At 51.5% G+C, this 21336-nt stretch overlaps 1 protein-coding gene across 1 annotated transcript; it reads right to left on the bottom strand.

Moving 5' to 3' along the window:
- Window positions 1-296: 296 nt before the first annotated feature.
- IL10 (interleukin 10) lies at window positions 297-5974 on the bottom strand. Its single transcript, XM_009097367.4, has 5 exons — window positions 5810-5974; window positions 3917-3979; window positions 3467-3619; window positions 2394-2459; window positions 297-1746 (listed from the first exon to the last, which is right to left on the bottom strand). The coding sequence occupies exons 1-5, from the start codon at window positions 5972-5974 to the stop codon at window positions 1654-1656; spliced, it is 540 nt and encodes a 179-aa protein (XP_009095615.1). The 3' UTR covers window positions 297-1653.
- Between the last annotated feature and the right edge of the window lie 15362 nt (window positions 5975-21336).

Raw genomic sequence — 21336 nt, 5'->3', positions numbered from 1 at the left:
TGGGGGAAAATGTGATTTATGGGATTGCTCCTCCCCTGGTGTTTCCCTGCTCTGAGGGATCAATGCCAGGAATCTGGGGAGAAATTTGCTTTTCAAAGTGACAGAACTCAGGTTTCCTCACTTCCCTGGTGTTAACACAAGCAAGGGTGTCCCTGGGGGTCCTTCCCAGCTGGCTCTGTGCCCTCTGGGCTCTGTCCCAGCCCGCTGGCCCCGGGCACAGCATCCAGGGCTGGAGCTGGTTCACAGCCCTGCTGAGAGCCCACAAGAACAGGACAGAGGCTGCCTCCATTAGAGAGTCTTTATTAGCAAAAATAAAGGATTTCTTGTCAGATCATTTCAGATAAACAGGTGGAAGCTGACCCAGTGACAGAAGCTGTGCTGGTGTTGTCCTTGGCTCCAGGGCTGTCCTTGCTTCTTGAAGGTGTTTGGAGGGAAAGACAAGCTCAGAATTGGCTCAACAGGAGCTCAATGTGCTTTGCAAGAAGCTTAATTTAAGTTTTACAGTCTTTGGCTGCCCTTGGGCCTGAGCTTTCAGCAGGAGCAGCATTCCTGCCCTGCTCTGGAACATCCAATTCCAGGAGGAATCCCCTGCTGCCACCAGAAAAGTCCACAAAGAATAAATCCCACATAAATAACCTCTCCTCAGCTGGGACCTGCACAGCAAACACCAAACTGGCCGTGTTTCATCAGCTGGGCCTTTCAACTTCTAAATATTAGAAGTAAAAGCCTCTCTGGGGGTTGTGGCATTTTCCTCTGGCTCAGGGTCCACCCAGTGAGGAGGAAGCTGAGCCCTAAAATCAGCCACTTTTGGGGGGCACTGCAGCTGCTCCCCCTGCTCCTGGGGATCCCAGCTCCAATCCCAGCAGTTCTGGGAGCAGCCCCACGGATTTGAATGCAAATCACCCGAGCCACCTTAAAATGGTGGTTAATTAAACATCCTCTAACTTGGGAAAGAAAAATGAACAGCAGTGAAACCGTGAGGAAAACCCAATCAGAGGCTGGGAAACATGAGGTTAACTTGGCAAAGTGCAGGCTGGTCACCCAGCAGCTCTGGGAGGCAGATACTGAGCAATACTTCAGTCAAGTTCTATCAGAACCAAACATTTCACTCCTATTATTAATTTTTTAAATTTAGTCTGGACTAATTTACAGGTTGAAGTCTAAAGTGGAGTCAGCCAAGCTGTTGCTGTGGATTTTTCTCCTCCTAAACATAAACCCATGATTGCATAAATAAATAGAGATTTAGGACATGAGGAGAGGCTCATTTGCCTCAAATTAAATTTTGTTGAACTGAGAGTTGGCCTTGCTCCTAATTCACTCAGGATTAGCTCAGCTCATTGTCTGCCCTCCAGAAAAACACTGCTTTGGATGTTTTGAAGCTATGAATAAAATAACACTGTGATAAACAATATTAAAATATTGAACAATAAATAGTAATTTACAAGCTCATCACTCCTTCCTTCAAAACATACTGTAAACATCAACACTGAGGTATTGGAAGTAATAAATAATAAATTCAATTATTACAAAAATAGCTCTTAAATACAATATTAAGCTGGAAGTAATAGACCTGTAACTCTTAACCTGAACCTTGAGATCACTTCATTTGAGCTCTTGCAGCCTAAAGTGAATTTTGGTGTGGAAAATGCAGACTCAGTTCCTTCTCTTCATGGTTAAATATTTTTCAATGTAGTTGATGAAGATGTCAAACTCTCCCATGGCCTTGTAGATTCCATTCCTGCTCATCTGCAGGGGAAAGCCAGGGGTGTCACAGATATGTGGTGTACAATGCCTGGACAAATTCTCCTTCCATGGACACCTCCAGCTTCTCTGCCCAATCCCTCGGGAATTCCAGAATTCCCACCCCTGCTCCAGAATTCCCACCCCTGCTCCAGAATTCCCACCCTTGCTCCAGAATTCCCACCCCTGCTCCAGAATTCCCACCCCTGCTCCAGAATTCCCACCCCTGCTCCAGAATTCCCACCCCTGCTCCAGAATTCTCACCCCTGCTCCAGAATTCCCACCCTTGCTCCAGAATTCTCACCCCTGCTCCAGAATTCCCACCCCTGCTCCAGAATTCTCACCCCTGCTCCAGAATTCCCACCCTTGCTCCAGAATTCCCACCCCTGCTCCAGAATTCCCACGCCTGCTCCAGAATTCCCACCCCTGCTCCAGAATTCCCACGCCTGCTCCAGAATTCCCACCCCTGCTCCAGAATTCCCACCCTTGCTCCAGAATTCCCACCCCTGCTCCAGAATTCCCACCCCTGCTCCAGAATTCCCACCAGATTCTCGCTCTCTGCTGCAGGAATCTGTGTGACCAAAGACGTTTTTGGGTTCTGTGCCCCCCGAGCCCCTGCCCTGCCGTGGCAGCAGGCTCCTCCCGTTCCTTACCCTGCTGAAGGTCTCCTTGATGTGCTCCATGCTCCTGCTCCTCTCCTCACAGGTGAAGAATTTGTGCTGCAAGGGGACACCAGCACAGCCTCAGCCCCAGGGTCCCTCCCCAGGGCTCTGCTGGTGGCTGTCCCCTCCTGCTGTCCCCTCCTGCTGTCCCTTGGCACTGCTGCTCCCCACCTTGCCCTCCCCTGTGTGCAGATCCCGGCAGCTTTGCCCTGCTGGAGGAGCCTGGAGTGACCCCAGCCTGTCCCCAGCCCTGTGTCCCTGCTGCCAGTCCCTGGGGACAGCAGCTCCCTGGGTGGGACAGGGTTTGTCCCACCTGGCCCCAGGGATGGGCTCATCCCCACGCCAGGGGTGATTCCAGCAGCTCCACACCCAGGGAAGGGACAGACCTGCTCCTGCCCTCCCTCTGTGTCCCCAGCCAGGCTCTGCTTTGATCCCTGGATCCCACCAACCCCATCCTGGATCCCACCAACCCCATCCTGGATCCCACCAACCCCATCCTGGACCCTTGGATTTCACCAAACCCTGCCTCCTGGACCCCTTGATCCCACATTCCCCATCCTGGATCCCACCAACCCCATCCTGGACCCCTGGATTTCACAAACCCTGCCTGCCTGGACCCCTGGATCCCACAGACCCCATCCTGGATCCCTGGATCCCACAGACCCTATCCTGGATCCCACAAACCCTATCCTGGATCCTACAAACCCCATCCTGAATCCCACCAACCCCACCCTGGATCCCACCAACCCCATCCTGGATCCCACAATCCCACCCTGGATCCCACATTCCCCACCCTGGATCCCACATTCCCCACCCTGGATCCCACAAACCCCATTTTGGATCCCACAATCCCACCCTGGATCCCACCAACCCCATCCTGGATCCCACCAACCCCACCCTGGATCCCACCAGCCCCACCCTGGATCCCACAATCCCACCCTGGATCCCACATTCCCCACCCTGGATCCCACAACCCCTGCCTGCCTGGACCCCTGGACCCCCCGCCACCCCCCAGACCTGCCCTGCTCCCGGGCAGTGTCCCCAGGCTGCTGATCCCCACTCACACAGCGTCTCATCATGGCTCTCAGGCTCAGCAGGAGGTTGCCCAGGTGGCCCATGCTGTGCTGGTGCTGGCTGCTGCTCCTCATGGCTCTGGGCAGCACCTCCTCCAGGTAGAATTCCATCATCTCCGACACCGACTGGCAGCCCAGGCTCCCCTGGGGTACAGGAGTGGGGACACGTGCTTGGGGACTGCCACCAGCACTGGGGCTGGGTTTGGACAAACCAGAGCTGGGCCAGAGCTTGTCCAAAGCAGAGCTGGGTGTGGGAGCCACTCTGGCCACGGGGCAGCCTCGTGCCAGCCCCAGCACAGCCACACGTGTCCCTGCAGGGTGGCAGGCCAGCCTGGCGTGACAGCAGCACGTGGCCCAGTTTCCAGCTGGCTTCCCTTCTTGTGCAACGCCTGCCCAAGGAGGGGGAAGGAGGAGGAACCAGCAAGGGAATGAGATTCTTACCTTGATTTCCTCCAGCAGGTCGGAGCTGAGCAGTTGGGTGCTGAGGTCGTCATCTTTGGATTGCTGGGGGAGGATGGAATTAAAAAATGAACTTTTCACTCTTTCCATTTCCTGACAAATGATCCTTCCCTTGCCTGCATTTAGGGTGTCCCTGCAGCAGAGTGCAGGGGTGGGCAGAGCACAGTGGCACCAGGCTGAGGGGTCACTGCCCCACAGCTGGCAGCACAGCTGGCAGCACAAGCACAAGGTTGGGTCAGACCAGCCTTAAAATGAAATCACAGCCTTTGGTGCCATTGAGTTTGTCCCTGTGAAACCTCCTGCCCAGGGTGGTGCTGTCTGAGGGTGCTGCTGCAGGCAGCAAAGCTCCCCAGAGGGGTGGCAGAGCCCTGGCAGCCACCCCAGCCTCTGTGCCAGGGCAGGAGGGGGCAGTGCCCTGCTGGGTTCCCCCTGTAACCTCCTGCTGATGGGGAAATGGGAGTTTGTTCTCGTGGTGCCTCTGTGGCACCAGCTGCAGCGGGGTGGGCTGGCACCACTCTGAGCATTACAGCCTTAAAAGCTGTCCTGAGAGGTTCAAAACATTCCTCCCCAGCATCATCTGGGAGATCACAGCCAGCTGGACATCTGAAACCTTGGCTGTGTTCAGCTGACAAACACCAGCCACGACATGAGTTTGAGATTTGATCTGGAGAATTATCTCGTTTTATTGTAAAACACATTGGCAGGGACTAAAACAGCAGCAGGGCTGTGCCCAAGCACCTCTAGCAGCCATGGCAGATGCTCTGAGGGCATCGTGAGCTGTTTGCTCAGCAGCCCTGAGGTTCCTGGGATGCAGGGCAGGGACCTTGCACAGGCACCAGTGCAGGTGTGCTCCTCCTCTCATAAAACACCCTCTGCAGGTTTTGTGGTTCTTTCAAAGAAAAAAAAATCTGCAGCAAAAGATTTCCCTTTCCACCTGGCACTGACTTCAGCAGGACCTGGCTGCCCTGAGGAAAAAACTATTTCCTTCCTATTAATTCAGTGATTAACTTGGTTTGCAATATTTTGGGGGAAGCTTGGCCAGAAAGGTTTGCAGAGGTTCATTGTGAAACCTCGAGTTCATTGTTAATGGAAAAAAAATAGGAAGAAAAGCCTGACAGATTTTTCTCTCAGTGAGCAACAAAACCGAGCTGCTCTTAACGCAACACAGCCAAATCATTTCTGCTGGGAGGAAACTCTTCCCCTCGTCCAGATCCTTAACTTTGCAAGAAAGGGAAAGGAACCAGAAGACAACAATACTCACAAAATAATCCTTAATTTCCTCAAGCTTGAGCCTCAGCTCTTTGAGCCATGGCTCTTTAAAAGATTTTCTCTCAGTGAGCAATGAAACCGAGCTGCTCTTAGCTCAGTCATTTCTGCTGGGAGGAAACTCTTCCCCCTCCTCCAGATCCTTAACTTTGCAAGAAAGGGAAAGGAACCAGAAGACAACAATACTCACAAAATTAATCCTTACTTTCCTCAAACTTGAGCTCTGAGCTCTTTGTGCCATGGCTCTTTGACAGGTTTTTCTCTCACTGAGCAACGAAACCGAGCTGCCCTTAATGCAACACAGCCAAATCATTTCTGCTGGGAGGAAACTCTTCCCCTCCTCCAGAACTTTGCAAGAAAGGTAAAGGAACCAGAAGACAAACTAATGATACTTACAAAATAATCCTTAATTTCCTCAAATTTGAGCTCTGAGCTCTTTGAGCCATGGTTCTTTGACAGGTTTTTCTCTCAGTGAGCAACGAAACCGAGCTGCCCTTAATGCAACACAGCCAAATCATTTCTGCCGGGAGGAAACTCTTCCCCTTCCTCCAGATCCCAGAGCTTTGCAAGAAAGGTAAAGGAACCAGAAGAAAAAACAATGATACTCACAAAATAATCCTTAATTTCCTCAAACTTGAGCCTGAGCTCTTTGAGCTTGGCGGGCAGGAGCTCGGGGAAGCGCGGGCAGGAGGGCTGGGCGCGGGCGGGCGCGGTGCCCAGCAGCAGCAGGAGCAGCAGGACGGGCACGGCTGTGCCCCTGGAGCAGCTCCTCATCCTGTTCTGCAGGGCTGCTCCCCTCTGCTGCAGCTCTCAGCTGGATTCCCCTGGGAGGGTACAAAGCAGATCTGCAGATTTCACCTTGATGGAGCCCCTAATTTATACATCACTCCATTTCCTCTCCCCATTTCCTGACGAGCAATATTGGGGTTTTAAGTCAGTATTAAGCCCAAATGTCACTTGGGTTTCCCGTCAACTTGGGTTTCCTGTCCTCTCCTCACACCCCATCAATTTTTTTGTGCTTAGACTCTGCATTTTTTTTTTTTTACATTGCTTGTTTCTTGTAAATTTTGCTGTGGCTGTGGAGGAAAGCTGCAGAGACACACAAAGAAGCCAAGGTGCTGCGTGATGTTCATTTATTCTCACAGTTCCATCTTTTATTTTTAGATCAGTGTTGCATTGTTAGGGGGGGGAAAAAGTGTTGCTACTTTTAAATCTCAGTATGAAACCTGCCGAGAGCATCACTCAGCAGAACTGCTTTTCATGAACTGCACAAATTCTCTGTCTCTTCCTTTGGCATTCTAATCTGCAAACACACATCATCACCTGAAATCATTTTTCATTCATTTGGGGTTTTTTTCCCCAGTTAATGCACATGTCAGCTGAAGCCAATGTGAATTTTCACTGCTCAGCAAGCTCAGTTTGTGCTCCCAAATATCAACTGGATGTCAAGAGGATCCCAGGGGAGGATCCCAGCCCTGCTCAGGTTCCTTGTGGATCCTCCCAGGCAGGATCAGGATTTGTGCCACTGCTTTGATGCCTGGTGTTAAAGGGTGTGAGTAGGTCATAAAATTTCATTGTCCAGGCTTTGAAATCTTATTTTATTTCCTAGAAATGGACAGCAGCCCCATCCAAACAGCAGCATGTCCTGTCTTAGCTGGGACTTATTGTCCCAGCTGTGATAAAATTGTCCCTTTGCAGGCACAGAGAATTCCTGTGACGTCTCCCCATTTTCCGTTTCCCTCTCTTTTCTCCTCTCTTTCTATATCTATTTTAGCCCACACCCCCTGCTTCCTTGGGATAAAGATTTCACTTATTTATTCAGGAATTTGGCATCCAAAAAGTGAGAGCTGAGATAAATTTGGCTTTTCTGAAATCAGGGGGTTTTCTTTGAAATGCCTGATGTTATTTTAAAAGAGTTCAGTCTTCCCAGTAGGGAAGCCTTCCTCCATTAGGGAACAAATCCCTTGAATTCTCATCTCCTTCATCACACTGATCTTTGAAGTTGAATTTGTGAACCTCTGAGAGGGAATTCATTGCTGGAAAAATGCTGGAAAAATGCAAAGTGTTGTTTGTGCCTGCATACTGAGAGTTTTTCCACTTTATTTTTAGGAGCAGGAGGGAGGAATGGTTGGCATGCACACTTGTAAGAGCAAAGGGGATGAAACATCAGCAGCTGGAGAGCCTGGGGCAGGGAAAGTGTGGGATTTTGTGATTTGTTTTCCTTTTTTTCTGTTGGTGTTGCCTCTTCCAGAGGTGATGGGGAAGCTGCTCCTGGGGGACATTGCAGGGACAGCTGAATCATGCAAAAAAAAATCGTTCAGTGCAGCTGAATCATGGCCTGGGTCATGCTTTTGGTGACCCACTTTTGTTCCCCTGCTTTAAATCAGCTGTGGGGTTTTTCCTCTTGACTGTCAGCAGAATCCATCTGAAAGGAGAAGGGCTGAAAGCTTGGACAAAATTAGTCTTAAACTCAATTCCCACAGGCAGGATCCCACCTTTCCCTGGGATCCCACCTTTCCCTGGGATCCCACACATGTTTTTGCTCCTTTTGCATTAATTTGAACCCGCCAGGGCTCAATAAATCTTCAGTGCCAAGACCTGGGCGGCTGCTGAGGCTTCACCAGGGCGTGGAAGCTGATGTGTGAGGTTGGTTTAGGAACTCCTGGATCCTCAGATCCTGGAGCTAATCCCACTCCCTTCAGGGAAGGATGAAGCCCCAGGCTCTCCCCTGCAGTGGAAGGGCTGCTCAGCCTCAGCTGAGGGTTTGGGAGCTGGGGCTTTTATGGGGAAGAGAAGAGAGAGAAGAGAAGAGAAGAGAAGAGAAGAGAAGAGAAGAGAAGAGAAGAGAAGAGAAGAGAAGAGAAGAAAGAGAAGAGAAGAGAAGAGACGAGAAAGAGAATCGAATAGAAAGAGAAGGAAGAGGAAGCTCACCGCTAAGAGCTAAAGACTCCTACCCAGCTAAGAGACTCGCCTCTACGCCGCTCACACCTACGCCGCGACCTCATCCAGCGACCTCAGAATATCTTCGCATCTAGCCTCGCCTGAGCTGCTGCCCGTAGCGCAGCTCGAGTACCCAGGCCGCAAGAGCTCTGACTGTTTTGGAACCAGCCCTTCACAGGTCATCGAGTCCAACCCAGCCCCAACACCTCAACTCACCCCTGGCACCCAGAGCCACATCCAGGCTTTGTTAAACACCCCCAGGGATGGTGACTCCACCACCTCCCTGGGCAGAACATTCCAGAACTTTTTCACTCTTTCAATAAAAAGCCTTTTCCTGACATCCAGCCTGGGCAGCCACAGGAGATGGAGCAGCCCCACGGCGCTGGGAGCTCCTTCCACCCTGCCCAGCAGCTGAGCGCTCATTTCCCACCTCCTCTTGCTTCGAGCCACCCCGGCTCTCCATGAAGTCACATGTGACATCCCCAGCGTGCTGTGGCTCCTGTGCAATGTCCCCCAGCCCGTGGTGGAAGCCTGGGCTGTGTTTTGGGGCTGGCAGCAGCGTCAGGCGGCCGTGCCCGTTCCGCAGAGGAAACTCTGGCGTGCGCAGGGCGACTCTCTGCTGTGTTTACCTGCGTTTCCTCTGCCTCGTCAGGGATCTTGACGGTGCAGTTTCGCTGTGACTCAGCCCTGCTGAGCGCTGTGGAAAGGCGGTGGCTGCACTACTACAGAGAGCTTCATGAATGAAGCAAACACCTTTTCCTAAAGAGTGTCCGGGGGCCGTGGGTGTAGCGCCGAACCTTTAGGAAACGGCTCTCGGCTTCGCCAAGAAGATCGCTGCAGGAAGGAGGACGTGTGTTCCTCAAAAGCCATTCTTGTGCTTTTACCCCACCTCCCACAAGCTTCTGACAGCTGTGAGTTCACCAGAAAGAGCGGGGCATCAAGGGCTGCTTCTGCACTGAAACAGAGGTCCCTGGGCAAACGCGCTCTCCCACAATGTGCCATGAGGAAAGGTCGGTCCTGGACGTGGTCTGGGCAGGCTTTGGGCTTGGATGTCCTCAGGGTCCACCACTGGAGCAGGGTGGCACCTCACCCTGATAATTGAAGGGCCTTTTCTTATCTTGGTATGGTTTGATGTGACTAATTTTTCCTTTTTTTTCACCCTTTTGGTCTCTGCATTGCTTTTGGACAGAGGGGCCTTGTGTAGCACCATCCCTGGAGGGGTTTCACTGTCCCTGGAGGGGTTTTGCCATCCCTGGAGGGTTTTCACCATCCTTGGAAGAGTTTCATTGTCCCTGGAGGATTTTTACCATCCTTGGACGGGTTTCACCATCCTTGGAGGGGTTTCACCATCTCTGGAGGGGTTTCACTGTCCCTGGACAGTTTTTGATGTCCCTGGAGGGGTTTTGCCATCCCTGGAGGGTTTTCACCATCCTTGGAGGGTTTTCACCATCCTTGGAGGGGTTTCACCATCTCTGGAGGGGTTTTGCCATCCCTGGAGGGTTTTCACCATCCCTGGAGGGGTTTCACCATCCCTGGAGGGTTTTCACCATCCTTGGAGGGGTTTCACCATCCCTGGAGGGGTTTCACCATCCCTGGAGGGGTTTCACCATCTCTGGACGTGTCCAAGGAATGCTGGACATGGCATTCAGAGCTCTGCTCTGGTGACAAGGGGGAATCAGTCACAGGTTGGACTCGATGATCTCAGAGGCCTTTTCCAGCCTCAGTGATTTGTGACTCTGTGATTTTCTGCACGATCTATTCTAGGTGTAACTTGGAGTATCCCCTCCATGTCCAGGCTGTCACAGTGGTGTTGTTCTTTCTCTCCTTTTCAGAAATTCCCCATTTCTCATCCCTCCCGATCTGGACAATCTCCTCCAGTGACGCTCGTGGGGGAAGTAGGGACTTGGTGGCCTTTCCTTCACCCCGTGTCTGCAGCGATGGCACTGCTCTCTCAGCAGCCCAGTGCTGATGACTAACAGTTCTTGGTGAAGCACCAAGTGCTCTGCTTTGTGTTTTCTTCAATTTTTTTTCCTGCTGGCGAGGCGTGACGTTGGATATTTCAAATGTGGAAACCTGGTCACGACTCGTGGCGTGACTCACGTCGACCCCAACAGGTAAATCCCAAATTGCTCTTTGGAAATTTAACCAATGTCACTGGTTTATCTGGTTTATCTTGCCCAGAAATGGGTTATTAATCACAAATTGGAGTCACTGGGCTTTGATGTGACTGCTAAAGTGACACAGAGAGATTGTTACATAAGTTCTTAGAAGGTCCAGAACTTCCACGTGATCCAAATTAAGCTGGAACTTTCTGGAATTGCCACATGGAAGAATCGAGTGATGGAGACTTTCTCCCCTCTGCAGATTCAGTTTTGGTGACAAACTGTACTGAGAAGTATTTGCACTTGTTAATGGCACACAGAAATCTCCCAATATTTGCAATTCTGTTGCAGCCTAAGGCAGAGATTGAATAATATCCAAATTTAATATTCCCCTGGAATTCCAGGGTGCCCTCTGCCAGCCTAGAAGAATGATCTGTGCTGAATTCCCTGTTTTCCATGGTTTTGCCATTTTAAGCCTTTCTCTGAGGTGTGTGAGGAGCCCTGGGTGGGGTCAGTGATGCTGCCACCATCCTCGTGGGGCTTTTCCCACTCCACAAAGCAAGCAGAGGTGTTGCTCTATTTTGATCCTTTCATTTCAGGTGCTGACAGGAATTTTATGATGCTCACAGCACCGTCCTTAGAGAAACCAAGGGGATCTTGGCACTGGAGTCTCAGGAGTGGGGACTGTGTGCTCCAAGTGAGGTTTCCTCAGGTGAGTTTCTTTGAAGATAACTAAAAAGTGCAAAAAAAAAAAAAAAAAAAAAAAACCTGAATATATAATTCATTGGCCCAAATATCACTTGCACTGCCTTTTTTTTTTGTTTTGTTTTTTGAGCCTTCTACAGAAGCAATTTTGAGCAGCTCTGAGCTCCTGCCCTGAGCAGCTCATTGCACAAGTGCTGCTTTGAGGAGTTTCTTTTTTCTAGTTCTGGTATTACTTGGGTGGGGGGAACGTGTGGATCTTCTGGAGAATATTGACTTTGTCATGATTTATCACCAAAACTCTGACCAATAACACAAACCCTGGCTATTTATAGCGCTGAGGGATCATGAGACAGAGATCCTTATCAGGGTTTGAGAAATCAGATCAGCCCCAGGGGCTGCTCGGAAGCTCCAGGGTGAATTTCAGAGCCAGCTTCACTCCCTTTCCACAGCAGCACCAGGCCCTGCAGCCAGCCCTGGCCTGGCAACCCCACCCTGGGGTTTTGGGGTGTTTTTGTGTGGTGGTCACGGAGAGGGTTTGGAAATCCTGGGTTTGCTTTGTCACCCCACAAAGTAAGGATCAGCCCTGGCTGGGGAGGATGGTGGCTCATCCTCGGAGCTCAAGGGATGCTGCCAGGGGATTTTCCACGTGCTCCCACTGAGTCTTTCTGCTCCAAAAGCTTTGATGTGGTTTTTTGATTTAAAAATGATCCACCAGATGAGCTTTATGGAGGTTTCAGAGGCTTTTAAAAGTGTTTAGATCCTCCTTCTGTTTTCTCTTTTTTTTTTTTTACAGAGGGAACAGGTGATCCAACCTCCTTCTCCTGACAGATATCTTAATATGGACACCCAAAGAAAATCATGGAATCATGGAGTGCTACGAGTTGGAAAGGACTGTAAAGATAATTTCTTCCTCATAAAAGCAGCAGAGCTCAATTGAAATCCTGCTGCTCCCCACGGGGGCTCTGGTCTCAGCTCCACTCCTGCTCAGGAATTTAAATTTAAATTTCCCTGGAATTTATCTTTCTGAGGAAGATTTACTTCCGTAACAACATCAGGCATTTATGTCTCTGTTTGGTTATTGCTCTCCCTGTGGCTTTTGAGGACTGTAACTAGGAAGTGGAAGATGAAGTGGAATGGTGGAAAACCCCTCTCATTGTTTAAAAATAAGAAGACAAAAAAAAAAAAAAAAGAAGAAAAAACAAGATCTGAAGCAGACTTCCTCTGCTGTGAGGAAAGGAGGGAACTTCATCCCTGCCCATCAACAGTGTCTGCTGAAAATACCATGTCAAACGAAGAGCCAAGATCCTCGCAGTGCCCCTGATTTACCTTGATGGCTAAAAGGAGTTGTGCAGGGAGGAAATAATCTGGATTTTCCAGAGCTTTCAGTGTCCTCCAAGGTCAGGGGACTGAAGGCCAAGCTGGTGCTACCCATGTGTGCCAGGAGATTGGAGAAGCTTCTGGAAAAATCAGCCTTCTGCCAGAACTTGATTTTCCAGGACTTTACACCTAGAGGCAAACAATCAGAGCCCGATTTTTCTGTTTCTTTTATCAAACCAGGCAGGAATTGGTGGATCCCAGCGGCTGTGATGTGCCAGCCTCCCCTGCTTGTCCCTGACTGCCCATCTCCCTGCCCTGGGGGCAGAACTGGAGCAGAACTCCCCGGGCTCACGTGCATCCATCCCGAAACCAGCCTTGGCTCCTCGGGGTTGTGAAATTGAGAGGGGCAAAATGAACCCAAAACCGAAACCCGGCACCGCGAGCCGCTTGCGTACAGAGCCAGCAGCGAGTTTACTGAAAGGCAGCTTTCAGTTTTGGTGAAAGCTGAACCTGGCTGGCTATTGGAGTGATTCATTTGCTCCTGGATTGTTCAAAAACGGAGCTGATAGCAGCCAGCTCTCAGTTTCTCCTTTATTAGGTGTCATTTATTCCCTGCACTGTCAGCACACTTCGCCCTCGGGGCAAACCCAGGGGCTCTGGGGGACTGTCACATCCATTGGCTGCTGCCAAGTCTGGTTTGCCATCAAAAACCACTTTTGGGATTATGCTTTAGGGGTGGTTATGGGGCTGATTGAGGGACTAGGTGATCTGGGAAACCTCCTCCAGCCTGGGTGATTCTGCATTTCTGTGAATTGCCCTGTGTGACTTCTGCTGTCACAGCAGCTTTTAGATCTCCAGGAATCTCCAGGAATGGGAGGAAGAGGAGCGATGGGTTTGGGGAATGGGAGTGATGGGTTTGGGGAATGGGAGTGATGGGTTTGGGGAATAGGAGTGATGGGTTTGGGGAATGGGAGTGATGGGTTTGGGGAATAGGGGAGTGATGGGTTGGGGATGGTTTGGGATTGGAGTGATGGATTTGGGGAATGGGAGTGATGGGTCTGGGGAATGGGAGTGATGGGTTTGGGGAATGGGAGTGATGGGTCTGGGGAATGGGAGTGATGGGTTTGGGGAATTGGAGTGATGGGTTTGGGGAATGGGAGTGATGGGTTTGGGGAATTGGAGTGATGGGTTTGGGGAACAGGAGTGATGGGTTTGGGGAATGGGAGTGATGGGTTTGGGGAATAGGAGTGATGGGTTTGGGGAATTGGAGCGATGGGTTTGGGGAATGGGAGTGATGGATTTGGGGAATAGGAATGATGGGTTTGGGGAATGGGAGTGATGGGTTTGGGGAATGGGAGTGATGGTGGTGGGTTTGGGGAACAGGAATGATGGGTTTGGAGGATAGGAGAGCTGGGTTTGGGGAATGGGAGTGATGTGTTTGGGGAACAGGAGTGATGGGTCTGGGGAATGGGAGTGATGGGTTTGGGGAATGGGAGTGATGGGTTTGGGTTTGGGGAACAGGAGAGCTGGGTTTGGGTTTGGGGAACAGGAGAGCTGGGTTTGGGTTTGGGGAACAGGAGAGCTGCGTTTGGGTTTGGGAGTCCCAGCAGAGCCTGGCCCAGAGCCCAGAGCTGGTCCCAGTGGTGTTGGTGCTGTTGGTGGCACCGCTCTTGGAATGTGATGGATGATTCCCTCCCATTTTTGGGCAGCTCCCGAGCTGTTGCAGTTTTGGGATGAGAATTTCCCAGGGGTAATTTGACTCTCCCAGAGCTGGTCCCTGAACTGGGCAGGGTGAGCTGGGCTCCCTGGGGCTGCTCCTTGGCATCACAGAGAGCACCAACAGCCTGGCTTTGGGCACAGGGACACTTTGGGTGGACTCACATGGACACACAGCTGAAACCCAAGTGCTGGATAGTTGGAAAAAAAAAGTTTTTTGAGCTGAATTATTTAACTTTAAAAACCTTAAATATGCATTTCCCTGTGTGGAAGATGCCATTTATGATAACCAAAATATGAGTTCACATTCTGCCAGAGCAGGGGAAACAATTGTCTAACCTTCCACACCCCCCACCCTGGTGACTAAATGAATTTTCTGCAGAACAGCTGTTGATGCTCGAGATCCTCCACCACGCTTTTCCTCTTCCTCAAGGGTGAATCTTAGAAGAGGAGGGGAAAAAAAAGAACATTTCCTTTTGCTTTTTAATTGTTTTTGCAATTTCTTTCCGCTTTCAGGGTGAAATCCTGTCTCAGCAGCAGCAGCAGTGCCATCAGTGAGTCACAGGGCAAGTGTCACCTCTGCGCTGGGCAGGGGGTGGCACAGGTGGTGGCATTGCTGGGACGTGTCCCTGACCTGGCCAAGGACACCCAGCCAGGACAGAGGGAGTGCAGGGTCACCCCCAGCACTGGGGTGATGATCCCTGGGGGCACTGTCCCCTTCCTGCTGCACATGGGGACACCCTGGGCTGGGCTCTGGTGTCTGATGGGGCAGGAAGGGCCCCAGAGGGACAACCATGGGTGACACCCTAAATCAGGAGGATTCAGGCATTGTCCTGGGGTCAGGGGCATTGTCCTGGGGTGAGGGGCATTGTTTTGGATGTGGGACATTGTCCTGGGGTGAGGGGCATTGTCCTGGGGTCGGGGCATTGTCCTGGGGTGAGGGGCATTGTCCTGGATGAGGGGCATTGTCCTGGGGTCAGGGGCACTGTCCTGGGGTGAGGGACATTGTTTTGGATGAGGGACATGTTTTGGGGTGAGGGACATTGCTTTTGGGTGGGACATTGTCTTGGATGAGGGACATTTGTTGGATGAGGGACATTGTTTTGGGGTGAGGAACATTGTTCTGAGTGAGGGACACTGTCCTGGGTGAGGGACACTGTCCTGGGTGAGAGGCATTGTCCTGGGTGAGGGACACTGTTTTGGGGTGAGGGACATTGTTTTGGGGTGAGGGATATTTTCTTGGATGAGGGACATTGTTTTGGGGTGAGGGACATTGTTTTGGGGTGAGGGACACTGTTTTGGGGTGAGGGACACTGTCCTGGGTGAGGGACATTGTTTTGGGGTGAGGGACATTGTTTTGGGGTGAGGGACACTGTCCCAGGCCCTCCAGAGGTCCCTGAGCCCCCAGAGCTGGGCGAGGAGCTGCTCTGCCCATCCTAGCGCTGCTGGGAGCCCTGGGCAGTGTGAACCCCTCGGGAAGGACCCTGGAGAGCAGCTGAGCCTTTGCTCTGGATGTCTCTTGGAGCTCGGCTGAATAAATCCACATTTCCCTGAGCCTGCTGTGCCCTACGAGGCAGCACCAGTGTTTGATTTTCAGAATTATTCAGGGGGTTGAGGCTCAAAACGTGACTGAGGAGAGGGAACATGGTGTACCTCTCTGGCAGCACCTCCTCACTCAGTGTTTTCTGACTCATTTGTCGAGTTTACCGAGAAAAACAATTTTTTTTTTCTTTTTTTTTTTTTTTTTTTTACTTCTGTCAGCAGCACTGCAGAGCTGGGGCTGGGAGAGGGCAGGGCTGGTCCTGGCCAGGCTTTCTGCCACTAACGAGCTGCACTAATTAACAGAGAGAAGAGCAGTCTGATGGTCAGGGCTGGCCGAGGGTGTTTCCATGACAGGGAGAGCCAGGACATGGAAAGAGTGACACCAGGGGTGGCATCAGCAGGGTGCTGCTGTCCCTGCCTGGCTCAGGAGGACAGTGCCACATTAGCACTCCTTCAGACGAGGGTTTGGCTCTGGATTGGAGGGACAGGGATGGCTTGGCGATTAAATGTTGATTTTTAAGGAGCTGAGAACTGCGTTTCACCTCTCCGTTGACACCCAGCTATGGAGAGGGCAGGGCTGGCTCACAAATTACATCACTTCAGCTGTCAAAGAAATTACTCCAGCGCAGAAAAACCACATAAAAACATTTTCTTCTGCTGCTGAAAACAAAATCTGGCAGGGGTTTTGGTGAGTTACAGCATTATCAGGGCAGGTGTAACACCCCACAATCACTTTTGTGAGTTGGTTTTTGCAGCTCTTTTCCTGAAGAGGATCAGGAAGGTTCCCAAGCCCAGACATTGTTGCTGGATGCTGTTATTAAAGCTCAGTTCTTCCTTTATGAAAATTTCTGAGAGCATTTCTCTCACTCACGTTCTCTGGCTCTGGGGACCTGAGAAAAACCATTATCAGGCTCCCATCTGAAAGGATGGTTTACCTAAAGCTGCTGTGAAATAGGAGCGATGACAAAGAATGTCAAACCAAAGCTGGGCTGGTGAGTGTTATCAGAACTTCTTAGAGCACAAAAAGCGCCTTGAGAGGCACTATTGAAACTGCCTTATCACCCCCAGACACTTTACTGGAAACCTGGTGTCAAACTGATCTGGGACCAGCCCTTGAGAGCGGGGCAATCACAACCGCTCCGTGGCGATTTCTTGAAGGATTTATTTTTGTTTTTAATTTTAGGATGAAATGAATGATTAGAAATGAATGATTGGGAATGAATTAAGCTGGGTGAGGAGCGCAGTAATTCCCAGTAACAGCAGTGGGATGACTCCCAGTAGCTCCCAGTGCACGGGGGATGGAGCAGGGCTGGGTTTCCCAGCACAACCAGGGGTGAGTCAGTGCCCTGTCCCCTCTGAGTGTCTGGTCCTTGTCACGTTCCAGGGCTCTCCAGGACCGTGTCCTGTGTTAGTCACTGCCCCAGCCCTGTGTCTGCAGCAGCCTGGTGCTTTCTGCCACCCTGGAGATGTTTTGTCACCTCAGCAGTGACGGTGGCAGCGGTGCTGGGCAGGGCTGAGCATCGTTCCTGCTGGGAGATCAAACCAGCCCTGGGAGATAAACCATGGGGAGGATTCCTCTGGCTGGTGAATGGAAAAAGAGATTTTGATTTTACAAATAAACTTCAGGTTTGCTGATAAATGAAATTGGATATTGAAAGATGAGAGAAACAATGGGGAGGGAAAAACCCCTGAGTTCCATAAGAATCAAAAATGAAAAGGGGGGGTTGTACATTAGAGGGGAATCTCTGGTATCAGGTGTTTTGGGAAGTCTGAACCTCTCAAGAACCTCAGAAATGGGGAAAGAGAGAAGGGAAATGTGGGAAATCGGGATAAAAAGGAGGCTGGATTCTCCAAAAGTGTGAGAGACCCCAGGGCAATGCCCCATGGCCTCTGCCTTGACTGGAATAAAGCCAAAGGACTCCTCTGCCTCCTTTTGGATATCAGCCTCTGGTGTTGGTGGTTAGTTCTCCTGACAGCATTATTTCCCAGCTGCTCCCTCTGATCCCAACTCAGCCCCTTCTGTGAGATGTGGGATGTGCTCCTGGCCACGGGCTTTGCATAAATGATTTCTCAGATGAGTTAGTGGCACCCAGGGCTGAGTTTGAATTCCAGAGCACCAGGGCAGCTGGCTCACAGCCCTCTCTGCTGCCTTGGCTCGTTATCTGGGCCATCACTGCCCTGGCAGTGCCCTGTCACAACGTGCCTGCCATGAAACCCCGAGGGAGGAGCCCTCCCCCGTCTGCTGGAAGTGTTCCTGGGGAGAGGAGGAGAGGAGAGGAGAGGAGAGGAGAGGAGAGAGGAGAGAGGAGAGAGGAGAGAGGAGAGAGGAGAGAGGAGAGAGGAGAGAGGAGAGAGGAGAGAGGAGAGAGAGGAGAGAGGAGAGAGGAGAGAGGAGAGAGGAGAGAGGAGAGAGGACAGAGGAGAGAGGAGAGAGGAGAGAGGCGAGAGGAGAGAGGAGAGAGGAGAGAGGAGAGAGGAGAGAGGAGAGAGGAGAGAGGAGAGAGGATGAGGAGAGAGAGAGAGGAGATTTAGATATGAGAGAGGAGAGAGATGAGGAGAGAGGAGAGAGGAGAGAGGAGAGAGGAGAGAGGAGAGAGGAGAGGAGCCTTCCCTGCCCCTTTCCCAGCCCCCAGAAGTTTAACCATGCCCAGAGTGCCTGAGGGAGCCCCTTCCCATTTTCCTGAGCTCATCTGCAGTGTGGCAGTGCTGAGTTTCAGAAATCCCTGCTCTTTCTTTCCCTCTTCCTCCCCAGAGCACAGAGGGATGATTTGCTGTTTTATTATGGGTGTTTCTGTGCTGCTGGGGCTGGAGGGTTGGGGACAGCCTGGGGACAGCCATGCTGGGGGGATCTGCTTCCATCTGGGCTTGATCCAACATGTGCTGATGGCTTCAAACTGTCAGAGGGCAGGGATGGATGGGATTTTGGGAAGAAATCCTGCCCTGGGAGGATGGGCAGGCACAGGCACAGGGTGCCAGAGCACCTGTGGCTGCCCCTGGATCCCTGGAAGTGTCCAAGGCCAGGTAGGAGCAGCCTGGCACAGTGGAAGGTGTCACCACCATGGGACACCAGACGGTCCCTGAGGTCCCTCCCGACCCAAACCATTCTGGGAACCCTGCTGGTTCCACCCCCTCTGCTCTGAAATGAGAGGCTTTTGGACATCCCCCACATCCAGCACTGGGGCTGCTCCATCACCACCATTTCACACCCAGTAAAACCCCAAAGTGAAAACCTCTGGGGGGTGTTCCCCACCCCGCTGGGGTTTTCCTCCTCCTTGCCCTCGTGCTGTTTCTTTTGCCTTGCAGGAGGTGGGTGACAGAGCAGAGAGGCTGGGGGACGCATGCAGAGACCTGTACAAGGCCCTGGGACTGAATAATCCAACATTTCCCTGCCGTTCCTGTGTCATCCCAGCATCTCTCCTCCACCTCCCCCACAGCCACGTCTCCTCCTTGCCTTCTGGCTCTTGGCTGACCCATCCTGGGCGTCAGTTCAGTTACCAAAAGGGAAAAAAAAACCAAAAAGAAAGCAATCCTTTGATGTCATCTGCCATTTACATAATGAAGTAAGAACTCACTGCCTCTTCCATTGTTTCCTCACCCGGGCTGGGCGTGCTGCAGGCTCCCGGGAGTGCTGCCACTTCCTCTGCTTCCAGCAAAACTTTTGCTGCAATTCCAGGCAGCAGCTGGGATTTGGGGGAGGATTAACAGCCCAGATCCCTCCAACACCTCAGCCAGGGCAGATCCAGCCTGCTGCAGCCTGGGCCCTGCCCTCTGGCTGGTTTCCAGCGGGTGAGGGAGGCACGGTGGGCACACCTGGGGCACTTCCAGCAGCCCTGTGTGCAACAGCCTGACTAGCCTGGGCAGAGAATCCATTTGCCTAGTGACAGATCTCGGCTCAAGACTGAGCTTGGCCATCAATAAAGGAATTAGTCACCAGCAGATACCTGCAGGACAGCCCTGGCCCACAGGCACAAGGCTCAGCTGCATTGCAGCAGGGACACGCTGGGGCTGCTGCTCCTGGCAGGAACCTGCTCCAGAGGCTGCCTCTGGCATTAGAGGGTGACTTTGCCACCCCAGTGCCCTCCAAGCCCTGCTGGCCGTCCCTCCTGGTCCCAGGAGCTCCAGGGAGTTTATTTAGCTGCACGGTTTTGTTTGTAGACTGAATGAAGCTCTCTCCAAGGGCCTGCAGGAACGTCCAAACCAGTGCTGGGCTGTGCACCAGCACTGCCACATCCGTGTGACAGTGAGCCTCAGGTGACAAATCCTGCTTCCCTGGGGACAGCCTGGGGCTGAAATGCTGGGAGGAGAAGGTGTCTGCTCCTTTTGCTCAGCAGGGAGAGCTCGAGGTAAGATGGTGGCGGGTGTCACTGTGCCCCTGGGCTGGGCTTGGGAAGGTGTCAGTGGGATTCCTGTCCTTCTGCAGGGTGACAGATTTGGACTGATCACCTAAATCCCCTCTGACCCTGGAAACCTCTTCTTCTGCCAGCAGGGTGGGAGCTGTGTCCTCCAAAACCCCCGACCTCGTGTTTCTGTGCACCTCCAACGCCACGGACACAGCATGGAGAAGTGTCCAGGAGCTGAGGAGATTGGGAACAGCACTCCCCGAACCTGGCACTGGGATTCCTTGAATTTGGGACCAAGATTCCCTGAAAGGGGCAGGGCAAGGCCACTTGTGCCAGGCCAATGATGGAGAAAGCCATCTTGAGTTTCAGCAGTTCCACCAGGTCCATTGCTGTGCTGGTGTTCACAGGGGTGCCAGGAGGAGGGAAGAGATGAGGATCTGACTCCATGGTTCAGAAGGCTGATTTATTATTTCATGATAAATATTATATTCAAAGAAAATGATCTATTACAACTATACTAAAAGAATAGAAGAAAGGATTTCATCAGAAGGCCGGAAAAGGAAAGGAATGGAATGATAATAAAATCCTGTGACTGACCAGAGTCCTGATCCAGCTGGGCTGGGATTGGCCATTAATTAAAAACAACCACACGAGACCAGTCAAAGATCCACCTGTTGCATTCCACAGGTGTTGTTTTTATTGTTTTTATTTTCCTCTGAGGCTTCTCAGCTTCTCTGGAGAAAAATCTTAGCAAAAGAATTTTTCATAGAATATATCTGTGACACATTGCCAGAAGTCCTGGATGCCCACTGGCATCCTGTGAGGTGATGCCCCTGAGCTTCCCACTCCCCAGCTGGGGGCAGCTGGGAATGGCCCCTCTCCAGGAGGGGATTGCCAGCATTGCTCCATGTTGGATATTTGGGGATGTGACCCCAAGGATGGTCCCTGATTTTGGGATTTCACATCCCTCTTCCCAAAAGAAAACCCACGCAGTGATGCCAGAGTTCCCGCCTCCGTAGGTGAGGGAAACACCTGTGGGAGAGAGAGCTGGTCCCTTGCACCAGCTCATTAATTCAGCAAATTACAAAGGGAAATACGTGCTGGGAAAAGCAAGAAAAATCCCAAAAGTTAATCCAGGAGTTATTTCCTGCTGGTACCGGGATAAAAACGCCTCCTTTGGAGCTCTGCAGGCCAGACGTGGGTGAGAGGTGAGCCCACACCAAAGAGCAAGGTGAGAGACTGAATTTATCCCTTTGCTCTGTGTCCTTCTGCCTGTTTCCTTGTGTTCCTATCTCTCAAATGTTTTTTTCATCAATAACCTTAATTTTCAGTGCTAACAAAACTTGTGTTTGACTTATGCTGTTCCAGAGGGAAACTGGGTTTTTTTTTGGGATAAGACTTTGGGATCTGTTCCTTTCAGTTGCCTCCTGTTGCTTCTGTGCCATTGCACTTAAAAATTTAATTTCACTGTATT

This window comes from Serinus canaria, chromosome 26, assembly GCF_022539315.1.
Source record: "Serinus canaria isolate serCan28SL12 chromosome 26, serCan2020, whole genome shotgun sequence".
Classification (NCBI taxonomy): Eukaryota; Metazoa; Chordata; class Aves; order Passeriformes; family Fringillidae; genus Serinus; species Serinus canaria.
The sequence above is the reverse complement of the archived record's forward strand: the minus strand, read 5'-3'. Positions and strand labels throughout refer to the sequence as shown.

What these genes read in the sequence shown, in the direction of transcription:
- IL10 (XM_009097367.4), bottom strand. Translation starts at nt 5,974, where the DNA reads ATGAGGAGCTGCTCCAGGGGCACAGCCGTGCCCGTCCTGCTGCTCCTG. An exon ending in AGGAAATTAAGGATTATTTT is followed by an intron (nt 3,980 to 5,809) that starts GTGAGTATCATT and finishes ATCCTCCCCCAG; the next exon opens with CAATCCAAAGATGACGACCT. An exon ending in TCAAGGAGACCTTCAGCAGG is followed by an intron (nt 1,747 to 2,393) that starts GTAAGGAACGGG and finishes TTTCCCCTGCAG; the next exon opens with ATGAGCAGGAATGGAATCTA.